Raw genomic sequence first — 20,256 nt, 5'->3', positions numbered from 1 at the left:
AACTCATGGTTTTTAATCCTTGTAGGAATTTTAAATCCAAAATAACCATGAGTGGGCGCCGCCTTGAAGTTGTGAAATCTTTTACCTACCTAGGGATACAAATCTCAAATGACAACAGATGGAACCACCACTTGAATCTGGCAGTATTAAGACACAAACAACTGGCTGGTACCATTATTAAGGAGCACACGAAATCTTTAACTAAGCCAATTAAACCGCCACTAATCATATATGAGGCTAAAGCAATAGGGTCTGCACTATATGGGGCAGAACTGTGGGGGCAAGAAAACCTCCAGGAGCTACAGAGGTCAGAGAATAGCTTCCTCCGAAAATTAACTGGTACCCCACAGAGCAGTCCCCTCTTGCCACTCAGATATGATCTTGGCAGGAAGGAAATCTCGGCTATGTGTAAACTTCGACCGATATTATATTGGCGTAGAATTTGGACCACCCCCGAGTTGTCACAATATGCAGAAGGATTTGCTGATGTGATCAAAGCAGATCGATTTCATGAAATTAAATGGTTTAGATCATTGAGAACTGCATTAAGTGAACTAGGGTTAAGTGAATTGTGGTCTGATCCAACCGGGTCACCCTTTCCATCAAAGCTGTTTATAAAAAACCTTTATTGGGAACAGGCTGAAAACAAGAGTCTCCTTAACAACAATAATGGGTCTATGTCGACTGCCTTCCTTGAAGCTAAACTGTTTCCAATGTTTGAAATGTACTGGGATATTATAACTAAATCCATGGACAGGAAACTGTTTTTTCAAATGAGGGCTGGCTCTCTACCTCTTGGTAATTTAACATCTAAATGGAGAAATGGAGGTCCAGCAACTTGCCCAGTTTGTGGGGAAGGCAATGAGACGCTGGGTCACTTCTTGTTTGTTTGTCATGCATATTCTGTTCCTAGACGTGTGTGGTTGGCCCCCATGTGTAGAAATTTGGGTACTAAAAGCAGCATGGTTGCTCTACGTATTGTTAAAACTACCTCCTTAAATTGGATTATCATAGCGACCGCAAAGTACTTGGGGTGGGCGTGGGTAACTAGGCAGAGATTGCTAGTAGGGTGACTACTCTCTGCCTAGCTGATCAGAGACTGCTAGTTTATCTATTCTCTGTTCCCATGCCTGGTGTCTATCTGACGTAAAACTTTTATATTAATTTTTAACTATGTAATTGGATTGTTTTTTTTTAATATGTTTTTATAATATGAACTTTGCACCTTGATGGTAAATAACTGGATGTAATGTTATTTTAAACCTCTTTTTTAATGTGTATTGTGCTTAAAGTCATGCTGACTTAGAAATGTAATTGTATTTTATTATGTTTGTTTGTCTGCTTTTATGAGTAACCACTCGAATAAAGCACTTTTGAATTGAATTGCAAACATCTCAATCACATGAACAGTGTAACTTAACCCTCCCCCCCACCCTCCCTCCCAATCCCCTCTCCCGGGCCCATCCAGTCACATGATCTCCTCACACTATCTCAAACAGAGGTGACCTCCCGTTCCTCATCCCGCCTGGGGGATGCGGTCCTCTCGTGGCTAACTGAAGAGGACATTGTCTGCGTAGAGTCCGGGGCGCTCCCCCATTCTCCTGGATCATTAACCCCCATGCCTGTAATACCTCCGGGAGTTTAGCATTCCTCCTTGTGCTGCGCATGTGTCCCTCCTCTGCCAATGCCCACTTCCTCAGATCTGCTTTCCAGTTCTCTACCAATGGCCCAGCCTGTGACAGCCAGTGAATTGCTATCGGCCTTCGAGCTATAACAAGTCCCAACATCAGGAATTTTCTGCTAGTTTTGCATTTCGGGTCCCGGGGGAGCGGTCCCAGGAGACACGTACGCAGCTCCAGGGCCACCCTCCATCCCGTTATTCTATTCAGGTCTTCTATAATGGTTGTCCAGTATGTCTGTTTAATGAGACATGCCCAAACCATACCTCCAGTTTTCCATTTGTCAGTAGACATGACCCGGTCAATGTGCGCGAAAGGTGGCATCAACCAAAAATCTGCCTCCGGGGCAAACAGCCTCACCCGAAGAAGCTGTTTAATCACCCTATCCCATATGGCCACCAGCAGCCAGCCCAATGAGGGGCATCGGCCCTGTTGCCCTTTCGCAAGCCACAGAAGTGCTCCCAACTGCCAATCTCCGTACGTATCCGCCAGGAGTGAGCATTCCCACGACAGATCTGTATCAAGCCATGCCACTGCGTGCTGTAATTGGGACACAAAATAATAAAGTTCAAGGTCAGGGATTTCTAATCCACCTCTGCCCCAAGTGCGTTTCATTACTTCAAGGCTCACCCGACACCTTTTGCCATTCCACAGTAATTGAACCAGCATAGCATCCAGGTCCCGAAAGACCTGGTGTGGGAGCTCAAAAAACGAGCCCTGCATTGTGTAAAGGCAGCGAGGAAACACCACCATTTTGATAAGGGCTATCTTCCCCATCAGCGAAAGCCGGAGCGGGTTCCAAAAATCGATACTGCCGCAGAGACCTCTAATTATCCTCCCCATGTTGTGCTGGTAAAAAACTTCCCTGTCTCTGCTGATCCAAATCCCTAGGTAGCGCAATGCACCCAACTCCCAGGGGATCCCTACTTCCACTCAGCCTCTGAGCCTATCGGGTATAGTTGCAACTTGGTATTGTTAATGTGTAACCCCGAGACTCCAGCAAATTGCCCCAGGGCCGTCAGCAGCGGAAGCGGGTGGGTTGGCTCCCGTAGATACACCAGAGCGTCATCCGCATACAGTGAAAGTATGTGTTCCCGGGCCCCAATTCGGATGCCTGGCCCCAGGAGAACCTTACGGAGATGGCACACCAATGGCTCTATTGCCACGGCAAACAGCAAGGGGGAGAGTGGACACCCCTGTTATGTGCCCCTGGCAATCGGTATTATATCGGAGACGTAGCGCCCCATGCGGACCCTCGCCACCGGCTGGGTGTAGCGCAGTCTCATCCAATTGACAAACCCCTCACCCAACCCCATTTTCAGGAGCACCCGCCACTGGTATTCCCATTGAAGCAACTCGAACGCCTGTTCGATATCGAGGAATACCAAAGTATTCTGTTCAGCCCTGCCCTCTAATGATTGCATGACCTGGGCAATGCGGCGGATATTTCGCAGCGTGTTCCGTCCTGGGATAAATCCGGACTGGTCGTCATGGACCAGCTGCCGAAGGTAGGGGAGTAACCTGTTGGCCAGAACTTGGCTAATGATGTTAAGGTCGACATTGAGCATCGAGATTGGTCGATAAGAGGCAGGGAGTAAGGGGTGTTTCCCCGGCTTAGGGATCATCACTATCAGTGCTTTGCACATGGAGGTAGGTAAAATACCGGACTCCCCAGCCTCATTAACAATGTCTAGGAGCTGAGGGAGTAGTACCCCCCCAAACGTCTTATACAATTCCGACGTCATGCCGTCCATTCCCGGAGATTTAGCTGTTCTCAGATGGGCAACTGCGCCCCTATCTCCTGAAAGGCGCCCCCAGTGAGTTCTGACTATCCGGGTCAAGGCAAGGTAATTCCATCTCGGCAAGGTATGCCTCTAAATCCTGTGGGTCAACGGTGGACTTGGGCTCTGAATATATATGCTGTAGGTGCGTGGCGAAGGCATTAGTAATTTCATGCTGGGTGTAAACTAGCCGGCCCCCTCGGTTTGCAGAACCAGTATCAGGAGGGATTGTCTTTCAGTCTTTATCAACCGCGCCAGTAGGCGCCCGGCCTTGTCCCCCCTCACTGTACCACCGACGTCTACTCTGGGTCCTATTATACTTGCCCAGTGAGTCCCACAACCCCCCTACCCTCTGTTGCTGTTCTGTCCACTGGGCCTGCCCCTCCAGGTCTGTGGGCAGTTTCTTCTCTAGGGCCCTTTTTTTTCTCTTTTTTTATAGGAATCAACCTTTTTGATAATTAGTTTTTTTTTTTAATCTATTTATTGGTTTTAAACAGGTCGTACATGGTAGACAGCTAGACAATAAATTGCATAATCTGTATTTACAGTTGCAAAGAAACCCAACATCCTATCCCACCCCCAACCCTCTCCCACCCATTATCCGTAAAAATAGCCACTCCTGCTTTTAAACATAACTGCACATGTTTTGCCAGCCAGGCGGAGACTGGTTGCAGAACGCCAGCCCATACAGGGCCAATCCAAGGATGATAGAAAAAAAAACATATAACATGTGACATTCAAAGTACATCAGGGTTGGACACCAAATAGGACGTAACAGGTCCCCAAAAGTCCTTAGGACGGGAGGACTCAGGCAGCTCCTCCTCGTACACCTTCAGTTGATCCCTACAATAAACTAGGTCCCGGAGCCAGTTTTTGATAGTGGGCACTGACCTAGACCCCCAGTGCTGCACCACTGCTCTTTTAGCGAAAAAAGTTGAGATCGTCACAATACGTCTACTAGCTGGTTTCAGCTGTTTTACATTCTCTAGGGCCCTTAACCTATCTTACTGTTGTCGCTGGTCTCGCTCCAGCACCCTCTGTACCCCCGCCTCAGTCGACATGCATATCCCCCTCAGCAATACTTTCATGGCGCCCATTCCACCGCCCTGGAGCTCGCAGTGCTCCAGTTCTGTTCAAAGTAACCCTCCAGCCCAGTCGCAACTGCCTCTTTGTAGACCGGGTCACTCAACGCCTCAGTATTGAGTCGTCATAACGGAATTTTGGAACACGGGCAGCCCAGAGAATAGGCCAACAGCAGGGGGGAATGATCAGCCAGATATCTGGCCAAATATTGCGTTTCCAGAACCCGCCCAGCCGCAGTTTCTTGTAGGAAACAGTAGTCCAGTCTGCTGTAGGTATTGGCCACCGAATTGAAGCAGGGGTACCCCGGCTATCAGTGTTTCAGTGCCACCAAATATCCAATAAGTGATAATTACTAAGCATTTGGCGTATGGCTTCCCGCGTTTTGGGTTTGGCCTCTGCTTTGGGGGGGTGTCTATCCCAGTCCCCATCTAAGGCGCAGTTAAAGTCTGCAGCCACAATAAGTTCTACATTTGGCGCCAAATCTAATGTCCTCAGGATCCCAGGCAGGAATTCCCCGTCATCAGTGTTTGGAGCATACACATTGATGAAATACACGTGTCTTCCTTCCAGAGTTCCCTCCACCACCACGTACCTCCCGTCAGAGTCAGGAGAACAGTGTAACATCTTAAAGGGGACTCCAGGTGCCACCCATATAAGTGCCCCCCAGGCAAACCCCGAGTATGAGGTTGCAAAAAACTGACCCCGCCACCGTCATTGGACATACTTTAGGCAATCTCCTCAAAGATGGGTCTCTTGGAGAAAAGCGATACTATTCCTGTATCATCTCGGGTACATTGCTATCCTGATCTGCTTGACCCTATTATTGAGCCCCCTGACATTCCACGTTATAAGTTTATAGGTTTGTGGATCACCTGCCATAGAGATAGAAGTTCGGCCAACCACCACTTCAGAAGCTGGATAAGGATACATCGTAGTGCCCCGCATTGGGACCCTGTCCGCCCCCACCCATCTCTCCCATGACCCCTGGTGTCCCCGTATAGAACATTCCCCTGATAAAACAAAAACTGAAGAAAAATGCAAATCAGTCGTCCCCCCACCCCACCCCCAGGCAGTAGAACCTCGGTCTTGCAGCCCAGCCGTGATCTGAAGGCACAAGTCTCTGCCCCACAGCCGCCACCCTCCCCCGAAATTCCCCCTGCAATATCGTATGTAACAGTAGCAATCTGTCAAGTGTATCACCCAAACCGTGTTGTACAGCAAAACTGCCTGGTGTTGTGCGGCCCGCCCAACCAGCGGCCTAGCCAGGCCAATTCAGCACATTAGTCGGAGTGTCTGGACTGCAGAATGGTGGAACAGCGTCTCACCCCCTCTCCAACCGCCACCCCCGGTCCCAGCAAGTGAGGATCTTTTCCTGCCATGCCCCAACAATTCAGGTCATTTCCCCGATGGGGACCATACTCACAACAGTTTATGCAGTTCTGTCTGCCCTCCATCCCACATTTGGCATTCCCCACCTACAGAGGTAGGCGTCTCAGGAACAGCCTGCACTCTGGTCCACAGTGCCCTCCGGTTCCGACTGAGTTTCCTGGACCAGACACAATGGGGAAAACTGATTTTGAGTTGGGATGCCCCCCAACTCTTCCCTCAGGGTGCCATCCGGCCCTACCAGGATGCGACCTCCGCTTGGCTCCTCCTGTGCCTCGGCAAGTTGTTCCCCAGTGGGGCGAGTCCTATTCCGCTGTCTGCCGCTCCGACATCTCTGCTCTTGCCACTCCTGTCGCATATCTTGCCCTGCCAGGCCCAGTGAGTCCATCCAGTCTGCTGTTGAAAAAGGGGACCCTGTCAGTGTGTTACACTCAGTCGAGCCGTGAACATCAGTCAGCAGCCTCCGCTTGACCCTCAGAAAATCGTTCCGTAGATCCTGGACTTTTTTGGCGTAATATGGGTAGATATGAATCTCGTGGTTTTTGAACTTTGGGGGACAGTTCTTGCGGATGAACTGCAGGATTACATCCCGATCCCTGAAATTAAACCGGCGTGCGATTAGAGTTCGGGGCAGTGCCCCCGGTTTCGGGGGGGGGGGACCCAGGGATCAGTGGGCCCGTTCCACCGTGAACATCCGGGAGAGCGGTGCCGATCCATTCCTCCAAGAACAGGTCCACCGCCGGCCCCTCCGCCTTCTTTGGAAAGCCCATGAAGCGGAGGTTGTTCCTCCTGGAGTGCCCCTCAGCATCTTCCGCCTTGTCTTCCAGACGAGAGGTATGCTCCCGAAGTGCAGACACCGTCGCCTACAGGTGTTGGACCTCCGTCTGCAGGGAGGCCAGGTCCCCCTCAGTGGTAGTGACACGGTCTGCCACCTTCCTCAGGTCCAGGCGTAGGTGGTTTTTCCATCGCCATGCTGTCCATTTTCGATTCCAGTGCCACTCTCAAATCCCTAATGGCCTATAAGATATCAGCCTTATCTTGGGCCGCTGTTCCCTGCGGTGGCCCCTGCTCAGGAGGCGGTCTGCTGGGCTCCATGGACGGCGGCCCCGGCACAGTGTATTGCATAATTTTGTTTGTTTGCGCTCCACAAAGGGGTCGTGCTCTCCCCATCTCCAGTAGGGGCCCGCCAAAAGTTGCCCTTGAGGCCTTTTGTAACACCGCTGCCCCTGACACCAGGCTCCGCACCAGGCCAGGCCCGGGAGGCCTATATGTAGGCCGCTCACCACTCGCACCCCTCGGGCAGTCCGGCGCCCGGGGATCAGCGCATAGGGCACTCCACCTCAGGCCCCAAGGCAATCCAGGGCCTCCACAAGAATCGCTGCCCAGCAGGGATCTAGCTATAGCCCCTGTGTCACCTTATCATGCCTTCACGGTGATCCTCCTCATCAGTCTCGCAGGAGGCGTCCGTCATTGCAGGCAATCTCAGTAGCACAGGGCGCAGCTCCCCAGCAGCTCCTCAACCCGCAGGGGTTCACTTATTTTCAATTGGCAGGCCTGTCGTCCGTGTCTTACTGCCAAATCGGCCAGAGTCGGCCCTTCCCCATTCTCACGGCCTCCAGCAGTGCGCCCCCGGGCACCACCAGCCACCTGCTCCGTCCGTCGATCAAGTGCTGTGGCCCCTCGCTCTCGACCACGGGCCCCCGCCGGTCCCTCCTCGCCAGTAGGGCAGACCAGGCCCGATACTGTCGTCCTCAAGGTGCAAGGCCCCTGACGTCTCCCGGAGAGGGTCCCTCACCAGGGGGACAATGAATAATGTGGCCCGGGCCAAGGAGTCCAACATGCTGGGCAACAACTTCGCCGGGAGGAGCTCCGCAATCCGATCTCACCACAGGCCTCCAAATCCCCGGGGTCGCGTAGAAGCCGCCCCCGGGGATCGCCCCAGGTCTCAGGCAACAGGCGGTCACAAGGACCTCACCGCAAAGCCGCACTGGCCTTAAGGAGTCTCCACACTGCCGCAGGATTGTCCAACCGCCGGCAACCCCACCACACCGACCTACACGGCAGGGGCCGGACCAGAACAGGCAGTCAGCAGCAGGCAGGCAGGCCGATCGCCGCCATCTTGTCCTCAACGCGGCCGCCTCCGCCGCCAGGGAAGAAGAGAAATTTATGGGACCGCTGGTAAGCCGCTCCACATACGGCCCCGAGGCACAAGACCGGGGTGGGGGGAGAACCCCCACTCGCTCTGGTATTCTCCACCGGGTGGAGCCCCACAATCCGAGCTCACCACAGGCCTCCAAATCGCCCCAGGTACCAGGCTACAGGCGCTCGCCGGTGCCCCACTGCAAGCTGCACGGGTCTCAAAGGGTCTCGACCCTGCTGTAGGATCATCCGATCACCGGCAGCCCGCTGCACCGATCTGCACGGTAAGGGCCGGCCCAGCGCAGGCGGCCAGCAGCAGGCAGTTAGGGCGATCCCAGCAGCGTCGCCATCTTGTTCCCGCTGTCGCCGCCAGGGAAAAAATCAGTCTGTAGGACCGCTGGCAAGCCATTCCACATACAGCCCGAGGCATGGGACATTGGGGGGGGGGGTTCCGGCCCCCTCTCGTTCGGGGATTCTCGCTATTCCGCCAGGATTTGTGAAGGATTCCAGTTTACGAGGACAGGAGCCACACTAACCCACGTCTACCTCACCATGTGTCCAAGCCACGCCCCCTGTCATTAATAGCAAGTTAATACCAATCTTGATGTTTGGAACATACACGCTTACATCCTGCTTTTGAGATGTTGCTGGATCAGGCTCAAAATAAATGCTCCTGCTCTGTGTTTACCTTTCCAAATTCTTGGCTTATTGTTTGAAAGTGAAGAATGCGGCTAGTAGCTCATTGAAACTTGTAATTGGAAAATTCTTTCAGACCAAAAGCTAAAGTGGCATCAATATTTGAGAACCTCAATTGAAATCTTGAAGTCAAAGGATCTATGGGAAAACTCCCTGCCACCCAAAACGATAGGCAGAATTTTGACCAAACAAGCAAGATGAATTTCAAGAGACATTGACATTGAAGCCACTTACAATCTGGCTTTCTTAGGTGCTGCTCCACTTCAAAACAGTCCAGGAAGTATCACACAATGCTTGGAATTTCCCTTCAAACTCTACGGTTAAGATGTGACATAATTCCCCTTATAGTGTATCATTTTGGCCGCATGACTGGTACGGCTGATCGGGTTTGAAGGCTCTTTGGGGCTGCGTCACAGCCCTTAGTGGCCATTATCTGCATTTCTGATCCCCTACTGGTTTATAGACGTTACTGGCTGTGGCTTTTTTTTGCAGCTTTATATAAGATCAAGCAGGGAAGCAGTTACAGCCTGTGTATCCCCTCAATCGCCCCAGCTTGCAGCACGATTCATGAAATGTATGCAGCATTCAGGAAAGTTGCAGGTGTATGTCTCAGGTTAATGTGTTTTAACCTCACATCAATGAGGCTACATTTACACCAACCAATTCTATCTTAATAATTTGGGGAAATTAATTTGCTGCAAGTCGAACTAACAATCAGAGGAGATTTTAGATAAAATACCCTATTGATCAATAGGGGACCTGATTAAGACCAATGAATATCTGATTACTAGGAATTAAAAAAGTTCTAGCTATTCTCGATGCTTGCTGTTGAAGTACTAAAAGTGTGGTGCTTAGAAAACTACTATGTCATATTCAGTAAAGCTAAGCACAAGGTTACCCCAATGAGAATTAGTAATTTGTGGACTTTCAGCCACTAGGAATTTATTTGCCCTCAGTTGCTGGTCTGGTGACTGAGTATGTAGTGAGGGACACAGGCCTGCATGTGAGATACCGCCAGAGGTCTACCACTTTAAAAAAGGTTCTTCACTCTGAACTGTTAGAATTAATAAGCACTATTCCTTTGCCTAGTTAGGTTATTCTTATGTAAACTGTTGGAGATTAATGGTCCCCTGAGTTATAATTTATACTGCCTATGGTAGCTCTTGTATTTATACTGCCTATGGTAGCTCATATATTTATAGACGATCCTGATTAATTGAAATTTATTTTATTGTATGGCTCATCCAGGGGTAGTTTATTTTTACTTTTTAGCTTATTTCTCTTATTTATTTCACACTTTCTGTAACCGTTTTAATTAACTGTGCAATAAAATTACTATTACTGAGACATCATTTAGTAAGCGTGTGTGATGGCAGCATAAAAATAAATTAATGACCGTGAAAACCAGACACAAATATCCATCTGCAAGCAATGTGTATTTATTGGTGCAGATTTGACTTTCAGGAATGCACAAGTGTCCTCATGTAATGCATCTGATTCTATGTAGAGAGCTCTGATACCCGATTCTGGGAAAGTTTGTGCTATATAAAACTATGTAAAATAAATAAGTAGACCAGGAAAATGTTTACGTAGACAAATATTTTGAATTCTCTTTTTGCATGAGCAAATATACACAAATGTATTTCTTCATGTGAAAATCTGTTGAGCGATTGCAAATTCACTCGCCTTACACCCTCTTTTTTTCCCACCATTAAAAATATTTGACTCCTGTCTGGTAAGGAATACATTCTAGCCTCTTCCAGTGTGTGGGGAGAGAGTAAATAGGACCCTGGAGCTATCACTTCCCACCTACTTCCATCCACAGCATTTTGATTTGTAGCAAAATCAAAGCCTTGCCAAAATCCAAACACTGATCTAATATTAGCTGTAACATAACCTAATCAGAGAGGCTATTATCAGGGCTCTAATATGAGAACTACTATAATTTGTGACCTTCGTGTACCGCTCCAGTTGCAACGAGTGGACTGTTGTATAAAAAAAAATGTATTTTCTGAAGGATCCTGTCCATTTGACAAGTAGCTACCCACCCTTGTAGAAAGGCGTACCACCTGCAATGACATTTCTGTCAAATCGACTGAAGCACATTCTCTATCCATGACTACATCTCCGCATTAACAGTCATGCGTGCGTGTAAGGTGAGCGAATGCCTATTACAATACCAAATTAGACCTCATCACAAACTTGATGCTTTAGGTGTAACAGGATCATGGCTAAATTACCATTCTCATCTGACTCGTAGCATACTCCCACGTCCCACAGAATGACAAAATTCTTAGAATTAGTAGACTGAACAAAAGACAAGCATGGGCATTGTAGTCCTCTTCAAAAACATAAATTTCACAATCATCCCCTCTTCAGTTCATGATACAGTTAAATGCCTTAAGTTAGCGTTTACTATAGTTGCCACAGACTATACTACTTTGTAGGCAAGCTAACACGGAATCCTTTGCAAAAAGCTGCATTGTTTAACCTAATTCTAAATTCAATCATTGCATCTCCGTCAATAAATTATCTAAGCCAACAAACCTCCAACAGCTATCTCCATTCTTACCCACAAGAAGGGCAAAACACTTGACATGATATTCGATGAGTCCAATAGTCCACAGCCTACCAACCATCTTGGACTGGTCAGATCGCCTTCCTGTTCACTTTTACAACCTCTGCAAACTGCACCATCAAACATATAAAACAACCAAAGTAAAACAAGTAGCCCTAGCTTTAAATGCAACACTACTTCTTTGCTGAAGCCCATATCCAGCTCAAACTAATAGACCCATCGATGTACCTGGACCAGTCCACAAAAAGAATACAAGAGCATTATTACCACTGGAATGGAGCTTATTTTCTGCACTGCAGCTCAAATGTAGTCAACCAAAGCCCAACCAAGCTTACATTCAAGAGCAAATTAGTTAATCCAGTGATGCTACGCTAGCTTTATTTTGGTATATCAGCAAACTCTTAACCCAGCATAATGTGTACCTTCAGCATCCACTAACGTGATAAGTGATCAATTCTTCCATAACTCAGGGCCCAAAATAACCGCTCTCAAACCACTTCAGTGCAAACCTACCTCCACTGGTATTTCCTCCGAAATGCACCAACATCTAAGACACTTTCCCTCCTGTCTCGAAGTCTGAACTGATGAGTCATTAAATTGCTGAAACACACGCACACTACTTACATGAACCCGTTCTAGTAAAAATAATAGCAACTTACATATCGTTCTTGATTCCTGATGCAATTTAATAAATTGAATCTCTAGATCAAGACAATCACGCTGTGGCTGGGAAATGCTATTCGATAAAACGGTGCCAATCAGCTACACGTAGCGAAAGGAATTGCTGAACAATTACCAATCTGGTTTCACAACTGGATTCAGCACCAAAACAGCAACATCAAAAATGGTGAATGATAAAAAACTGATATTGCTTTTTTACAAGAGACCCATTTAGATGCTCTGGAATCATCCAAATTGCAGCGTGAATGGGTGGGTAAAGTTATTAATTGTGGATTAACACAATCATCTCCTGACAAAAACCAATCACGGAAATGTGGTGTGGCCATCCTTTTACATAAAGCCCTACCTATATCAACTGTCAAAACTCGGATTGACCCAGAAGGAAGGTACGTCTTTGCGAAATTAAACATTTTAGACTGGGCCTTCTGTATTGGTTCAGTATACGCACCAAAAGGTTCTAAACGTTCCTATTTTCTCAACTTGAACCGCCTGCTCTTGGAAATTGGAGCATCCAGTTATATAATTGGTGGTGACTGGAATCTGGCACGTGACGCAATTTTAGATAGAACAGGACTCTTAGACAGATGTAATGTTGGTGATTGAGCCTTAATGGTCGGTATAACAGCGGACCATGGTTTAGTAGATCACTGGCGCCTTTGTCACCCATCAGATCAAGAGTATACTTTTCTCTCCTCTGCCCATGGCACACAATCTCGAATAGACTATTTTCTTATTTCCCATTCAGTAGTTGCAATCACTCATGAATCCAATATTCTAGAAGCAACTATTTCTGATCATTCTCCAGTTCTTCTTGCCCTGGAAGTAGGTCTAATCTCTCCAGGTCTGAAACCATGGTGTATGAGCATTCAAAAATACAGTTTGCCTCCGCGAAAAACTCAACTGCGTTCTCATATCTCTGAATATCTATCCAACAACAAATCCTCAGTTACCTCTTGTAGAACCATTTGGGCAGCTGCGAAAGCAACTATTCGCGGACAATTAATGAGCGATGCAGCTGAAGCCAATAAATCTGCATCCTTACGTCGTACTGAACTCGAAGCTCAATTTGTTTCTCTTACTCGTTTATATACTTCTCATCCCACAGTGACCAATTGCAAAAGTTTAGAGATGGCTACAATGGCACTTAATAACCTCTTTTCTTCAAAAGCAGAATATGCTCTTCAACGTTTAAAAGGTAGACACTATGAACAAGGGGAGAAAGCAGGCCGACTACTTGCAGCACAGCTGAAACAACGTGAAGCATCCATGGCTATATCTGCAATCCGAACAGACTCTGAGATTCTCACCAAACCGCAAGAAATAGTAAACACTTTTGCATCCTTTTATAAAACACTTTATTCGCCTGATAATACAGCAAATGAAGACCAAATAGCTGCATATCTTGCGAAAATCGATCTTCCATGTCTAACAGATGAGGATAGAGATTTACTTGGTGGCGACATTACTAAAGAGGAAGTAGCTACAGCTATCTCTAAATTACCTTATCACAAATCCCCAGATGAAGATGGGTTTCCTGCGGATTATTATAAATGGTCAGGGGAAGAAGTAATTAATACTCTTCATTCTGCTTTTCATGAAGCGGTTCAGAAATCCTCTCTTGGTCCTATTTCTAATAAAGCATTGATTGCAGTCATCCCCAAGCCAGGTAGAGATCCACTCATATGTGGTAGCTACCGCCCCATATCCTTGATAAAAGCTGATAGAAAGATTTTAGCAAGTACGTTAGCATCACAATTACGTAAAGTTATTCCTTCTCTAATACATCATTCACAGGTTAGCTTTGTCAGCTTTGTCCGAGGGAGATCCTCTAGAAACTATCTCCTCACAATTACGTAAAGTTATTCCTTCTCTAATACATCATTCACAGGTTAGCTTTGTCAGCTTTGTCCGAGGGAGATCCTCTAGAAACTATCTCCGATCATTAGCTCATGCTCTGCAAAATAAATGACGGAGGATGCGATTGCTCTCTCCTTAGATGCTGAAAAAGTGGTTGACCGCATTGATTGGACTTACCTTTTTGCCTCCATGACACGCTTTGGCCTAGGAGATCAGTTTATCTCGAAGGTTTGTTTATTATATGATAACTCCATGCCCAGGTGAATTGTGGAGGTTTTCTTTCTGACTCCTTTACAATTTGAAGAGGCACTCGACAAGGCCGCCCACTATCCCCCCTTTTATTTTTATTAGCGATGGAACCCCTTGCCACACTTATTCGCCACTTATCACAGATTCGGGGTATACCCATTATGGGAGGAATATTGCAGTTATAATTATATGCGGATGATATCCTTCTCACACTTAAAGATCCGTTCCATTCCCTTCCAACTGTACTTGACATTATCAATGAATTCTCAATCATTTCTGGTTATAAGGTGAATTGGGACAAAAGTGAAGCTCTTCCACTCTCTTCTGGTACCACAAAAGCTTCAATTGATGGATACACATTCGGTAGGAAACCGTATCAATTAAAATACCTAGGAATTTTGATTAATCTTGGACTTGAGGGAATGATTTTGGATAATCTTTCAATTCTTATAGCACAAATGGAAACTGATTTTGCTAAATGTTCCCTTATGGGCTTCTGCATGTGGGGGAGAGTCCAGGCCTTGAGAATGGTAACTCTACCCCGCTTTACTTATACTCTAGGAATGCTTCTGGTTGTAATACGGTTAAACTTGCTTCGCCGTATAGATTCTTGTTTACGGTCATTTGTCTGGGGGACCATGCGTCCTCGTTTGGCAGCTGCTAAATTATTGGCACACCGTTCCCATGGCGGATTAGGTTTACCATCATTGGAACATTATTTCTTGGCCATACACCTCTCACAATTGACTTATTTACTTTCAGGTGTTACTGATCCTCCACAATGGGTTACAACAGAACTTCTAATACTTAATTGCGATGATGTCTCAATTTTTTATACAGTGCTTGTACACCTCGATCCTCCCCTCCACATCCGGTACTTCATGCTACATATCAAGCATGGAATAGAGCACATCGACTTTTAAGAATTGCCCATCGTTTACACACTAAAACTCCACTATGGCATAATGAAAGTAGTCAAATTCAACACTTTACTGGACTAGCTGGAGTTCAAGGGGAATCCAGACATTAGATCAGATTATAATAAATGGTGAACTTAAATCCTTTGAACTTCTTTGTGAAGAATTTGATCTTCTTTTACATCAGACTTAGCGACATTTACAGCTACAGCACTGTCTCATGAGGTAACGCGCCCTTCTCCTTGGACGTTAGTGCAATCGCCACTATTGAACTATCTTCACGTCTGGGGTAAACATAAATGAGTAATGTCAGGGTTATATCGTACTCTAACTAATCATCTATACTCACAACCACTTCTTAAAACTCTTTACGGGAAATGGCAAGAACGGTTACATATTTCTATAGACATAAATACATGGCCCATCAATCATATGTATACATATATTATTCTTCATATTATATACACAACATATTTTACTATTTATAAATCATATTTACCCATCCCATTATTTACTTTGTCTAACTTTTTCCCATGATTCTATCTAGCCATAGTTAGATTCTAACATACAATGCCCACTATTCTCCTTTTCTCTTCTTTACACTTCCTTATTTCATTTCTCCTATTGCCTCCCCTTTCCTTTATTATATGCAAGTTTTTTCTTCATATTATACTATATATGTTAAATACCTAGACTTTTATGGGTCAACTATAATGTATTATACTTTTATGAATGTATATACCTTTAATCTCTCAATAAAGAATTACAACACAAAAAAAGGTGAATGATGTCCATCAGCTTCTCGACAAAGGTGGTGCTGGTCTAATTGTTCAAGTAGAACTCTCAGCCTCTTTTGACACGATTGACCAAGGCAAGCTGCTTCTGTCCCTAAAACACTGCCTGGGATTTTGTGGAAATGTTTTTAACTGGGTCTTCTCTTTCATAACTGACACCTTCTGGTGAAATCGCAATGAACACTTCATACTCAACTACCACAGACCTGAAATGTGGCATCCCAAAGGGTTTCATTCTCATGCCAGGTTTGTTCAACCTGTGCATGATGCCCTTCAGCCTCATGCTAAAAGACTTCGGAGTCACCATGCATTAATATACAGTAAATGTCAATGTCCTGTACTTGTAAAGCGCAAACAATTACGCAAGGGTGTCAAGGCACTGGGGTCGTCGGGAAGATTAAGCGAGCTATTGCCCACAGTCAGATGGTGCTGGGCTGATCTGCCGTCAGGGATCGAACTGTGAGCCCCCTGGTTCTGGAGTCAGCCACCTTGGCTGCTGCGCCACACTTCTTTCCTGTGACATCCAGCTATGTCTGAATACCTCTACTATGAAGGCCAAAGCCACCCTTAAATTTCCTAGAAAAAGTCCTCCGCTGAACTCATTGGAGACCAACTTCTTACTGCTATCCAAACCCCAACAAAATCGACTTGCCAATTCTGCATCTGATAAAGCTAGACTGCTTCTCTCACACCGTCCGACTTTAATAAATCATTAGTATTTATCCAAGCCTCTCTCATAGCCCACGTACAAATATAATTGCTTAAGCCGCAGATTTTCCTCTCCGTAACCTGAAGAAAATATTGCACCTCATCTAAGCCGATGAACTAAAAACAGCTGTATCCACACTTATATGGAGATTGGATCTTGAGAATGCTGCACAAGCTAGGGTACTGGCTACATCCTTGGCTTTGCTCCAAGCTGTCTACATTCAGCTGCCAGAACCGCTCACTACGCAAAAAATATGACCACATTTCCCAATTTATTTAACCTTCTACTTGCTCACTGTCCCTGCAAGAATACAATTCAAATTCCGTAGCCTACTTCACAAAGGTACCCATAATGGAAGCCATCTTACATTGCCGAAGTGCTCAATCTCTGGTGGCTCAAGAGGGCTAAGAAACAAACTCGCTGCTACAGGAAACCCTGAAATATAGAACGCCTGCTGCCCAAAAACATCCAGTCTCATGAATAGCCTTTTCCTTGTGGAACTCTGACCCTCCCCTCTTACATTAGAACTATAACCTCACTTGCTGCCTTCAGAACATAACTCAAAGCCAGTTTTTCAAATAATTCCCAAACTGATGCATGTCTTGTGGAGTTTCTCCCACTGATTATGTATGTTGCTAGTTACTCCATTTAACCTACTGTTATTGACTTGTTCTAGGTAAAGTACCTCAACTACGCTCGTTCCAGACATACTATACAAATGTTAAAAATAAATATATTAGACAAATGTTAAAAATAAAGCTATGATGTGTATCCTAGCAAAACGTCCAATTTACACAAGTTCATTTTTACTCGTAGCCTCAGTTTGTCTTCAAACATAAGCACTGGCAAACGATTGGATTTACTAATCCATGTTTTCCCCTCTTGCATTGCTGTGGTGCATGCAGACACAACAACAGTTATGTGATTATGATTTTTCTCAAAGTGATAAAATCAAAGATGCCCACGCTTGTGAGTGCCCATATTTTGGCCATCTTGGAATGCTTTTTCTTTTGCTTTAAGAAAAATAATTGCAAGATTGCCGCACGCACGGTGGCCATATTTGACTGATTTTTCTTCAAGGAAAATCATTCAAAGATGCTCAAGTACATGTGTGTGCATGCATACACAGTGCAAATCTTTCTCCATTTTTTTTATTTACTGTTCCTTGATGGCAGATGCCTCTCTTCCTCACATTAATATTTGAAGGATGATAATCGGGTAAAGCTGCAGGTCGTGACCTCAAAATGCTTAGCCCCAAAGTCCTCATCTTTGTCTTGGACCTTTCTTACTTGCTTTTCCATATGATTAAAAGATACTGTAAATCAGGCCAGCAGATAATTTTTATTTATTTAATGCAATCATATGGTCTTTTTTGTGCTTTCAGTACGAGCTTTTGGCTTTAATAGAAAGATTGGTTGTTTCATTGTTTGACCCTGCCTCATTTGAGCTGTTATTAGGACTGATGTCAGCCAACATTTCGAGTTGACTCAATACATCAAAGAAGCCACTTTATTCAATTATGATTTGACCATCTTAAAGTGAGCAAACATTTTGTTCAATTTTGGGCTGGTGCAGCATCGAGGCAGGCTGTGTTTTTACCTGGCTGTCAAAGTATGCTTGGATATTTAAATACGTATACTCACAAGCAAGTACTTCTGGAGTTGCACCCTTTGAAGTACTTTGCTAACAGTTTCTTCTACATTGTTTAATGATAGATGTAAACTCATTCCAACAAACCACAAAATGGATTGATGATGTCAGAACGGAACGAGGGAGTGATGTCATCATCATGCTAGTGGGAAATAAAACGGATCTTGCTGATAAAAGGTACGTGGACAGTTACAAACTTTCAAATTGACGTGTATATGAATTGATTTTTTTTACTGTACCAAGCCTCTCAGTTGAAGAAATGTTTTGTATTCGCTTGGAAAAGAATTTTGAAAATCCTGCTTCCGTTGTTTGGTGGCTCCAGAGCAGTGTTGGACGTTTTGTGTTTGGCACTTGAGACAACAATAGAGATTCCATAGTAACTGATTCATTGCCCAAGTGCACTTTCCACAGTATGATGGCATAGCGTGATGCTGAAATTTTCTATGTATATGATCCAAGAATATAATTTGTAAGTCTTTACTGTGCACAATAAGTATTACTGGTGTTGATTGTGTGTCCAGTTGCAACATAATGTTTTGTATGCTGTTGGGTTGCCCGTCATATTGGTAAAGCTTTGACACCAGACTCACTATGCAACCACCTGAGCTAGACACATGTACACTTAAAGGAACGTCCTGAATACTTTTCTTAGGGAATACAACCAGTGTATTCTTTTTTTTAATCATGCCTAAAAATAATTTTACATCTAGTAGAGCTATAATGTCTTTATTCTGACTGGCATGTCTTTTGTCCCCCAGGCAAGTGTCCATCGAAGAGGGCGAAAGGAAATCCAAAGAGCTGAATGTAATGTTTATTGAAACGAGTGCAAAAGCGGGCTACAATGTGAAACAGGTAAGTGACTCCCAGAAGGAGAGCAGTGATTCCCCCCCCCCCCCTTTTATTTTTACAGATTCTTTCAGTTCAACAGTGCAGTTGCACCACTCAGTGTATTGTATCTCTTAGAGACGCCTGGAAGTCCTTTTGTGTAGTGATGCCTTAATTTTAAAGATATTTCTAAGTTTCTAGATGCTCATTTGAGTGTGTCCAGGAAAGCCCCTTTGAACAGTGTAAATCTAAGTAAGGAAAAGGGCACAGTAAATGTGTACATTAAACATCTAGTTGTACTTGTTAACTGATTGCATATCTTGGATACCGAGTCTTTAAGCAGTAGTGTAGCATCATGTTAGTAGGACAAATTCTTAGTATAGTTCTGTATTTATCTGACGTCTACATATCAAGACTGATAAAGGATCAAAGAAGATTTGTAAAACTTTTTTCATGAGATTCGGATTGACGTACCTCTTTCAAATTTCTACTTTCCTACGTCAGTTCACTTTAAATTTGTGCTGCAAATGGTTAGCGTAGTAAACTCCTGTGCTTAATTTGTTATTGGTGAGTCCTGTGATGTTCGATGCAAACACTCCCATGGTTATCTGAATTAGTGTTGTATTTCTTCATACTCTGCCAGCTTAGCTTTCAACATCAAACATGCATATAAAACCAAAATATAGCACCCTCATCCTCCCCTGCCCACCAAACCATCCAATGTTTAATGCTTTTAAGCAGCAACCTGGCACCTCAAGTGCCATAAAAAGGAACTTAAATATATAGATGTTAGGTAAATGTTTTACAGTAAATAAAACAGCGAAGACTACTATGACCTCGACAGCAACAGAAGGTATGACAGAAACTAACCTATTGCAAGTTAGTCATAGCTGAAAGAATACTGGATTTGAAATTAAATTAAATCTTCTGGTAAACAAAAAAGATGCATGTATGTTTGGGGTCACATAACTCGAGAATTTAAAAAATACTTGAATTTGATAATATACCAGGAGCATTGTTTTTATACAGAAGGTGCCAGGTTCAGGAAGCTTTTTTCCATGAGTTAGTTTGTCGAACTCCTGCAAATGCAAGAATAAGTCTAATGTAAGTCACACCTACTACAATAATTTATTTTTATGTAAGTCCTTAGTAACACCATGTTTGGCAGCAGTAGTTTTCAGTATTTTAACTCTGGTAACATGGTCTAAATAAACTCTGTTAAGAAAGAAGTG

At 44.9% G+C, this 20,256-nt stretch overlaps 1 protein-coding gene across 2 annotated transcripts in view; it reads left to right on the top strand.

Moving 5' to 3' along the window:
* RAB6A (RAB6A, member RAS oncogene family) overlaps window positions 1-20,256 on the top strand; it is a 369,438-nt gene that overhangs the window by 316,779 nt on the left and 32,403 nt on the right. For both annotated transcript variants that reach the window (XM_078658559.1, XM_078658560.1), the window contains exons 5-6: window positions 18,265-18,376; window positions 18,958-19,051. In XM_078658559.1, coding sequence (XP_078514685.1) covers window positions 18,265-18,376; window positions 18,958-19,051 — 206 coding nt within the window. The remainder of the gene's footprint in view (window positions 1-18,264; window positions 18,377-18,957; window positions 19,052-20,256) is intronic.

This window comes from Lissotriton helveticus, chromosome 8, assembly GCF_964261635.1.
Source record: "Lissotriton helveticus chromosome 8, aLisHel1.1, whole genome shotgun sequence".
Lineage (NCBI taxonomy): Eukaryota > Metazoa > Chordata > Amphibia > Caudata > Salamandridae > Lissotriton > Lissotriton helveticus.
The sequence above is the reverse complement of the archived record's forward strand: the minus strand, read 5'-3'. Positions and strand labels throughout refer to the sequence as shown.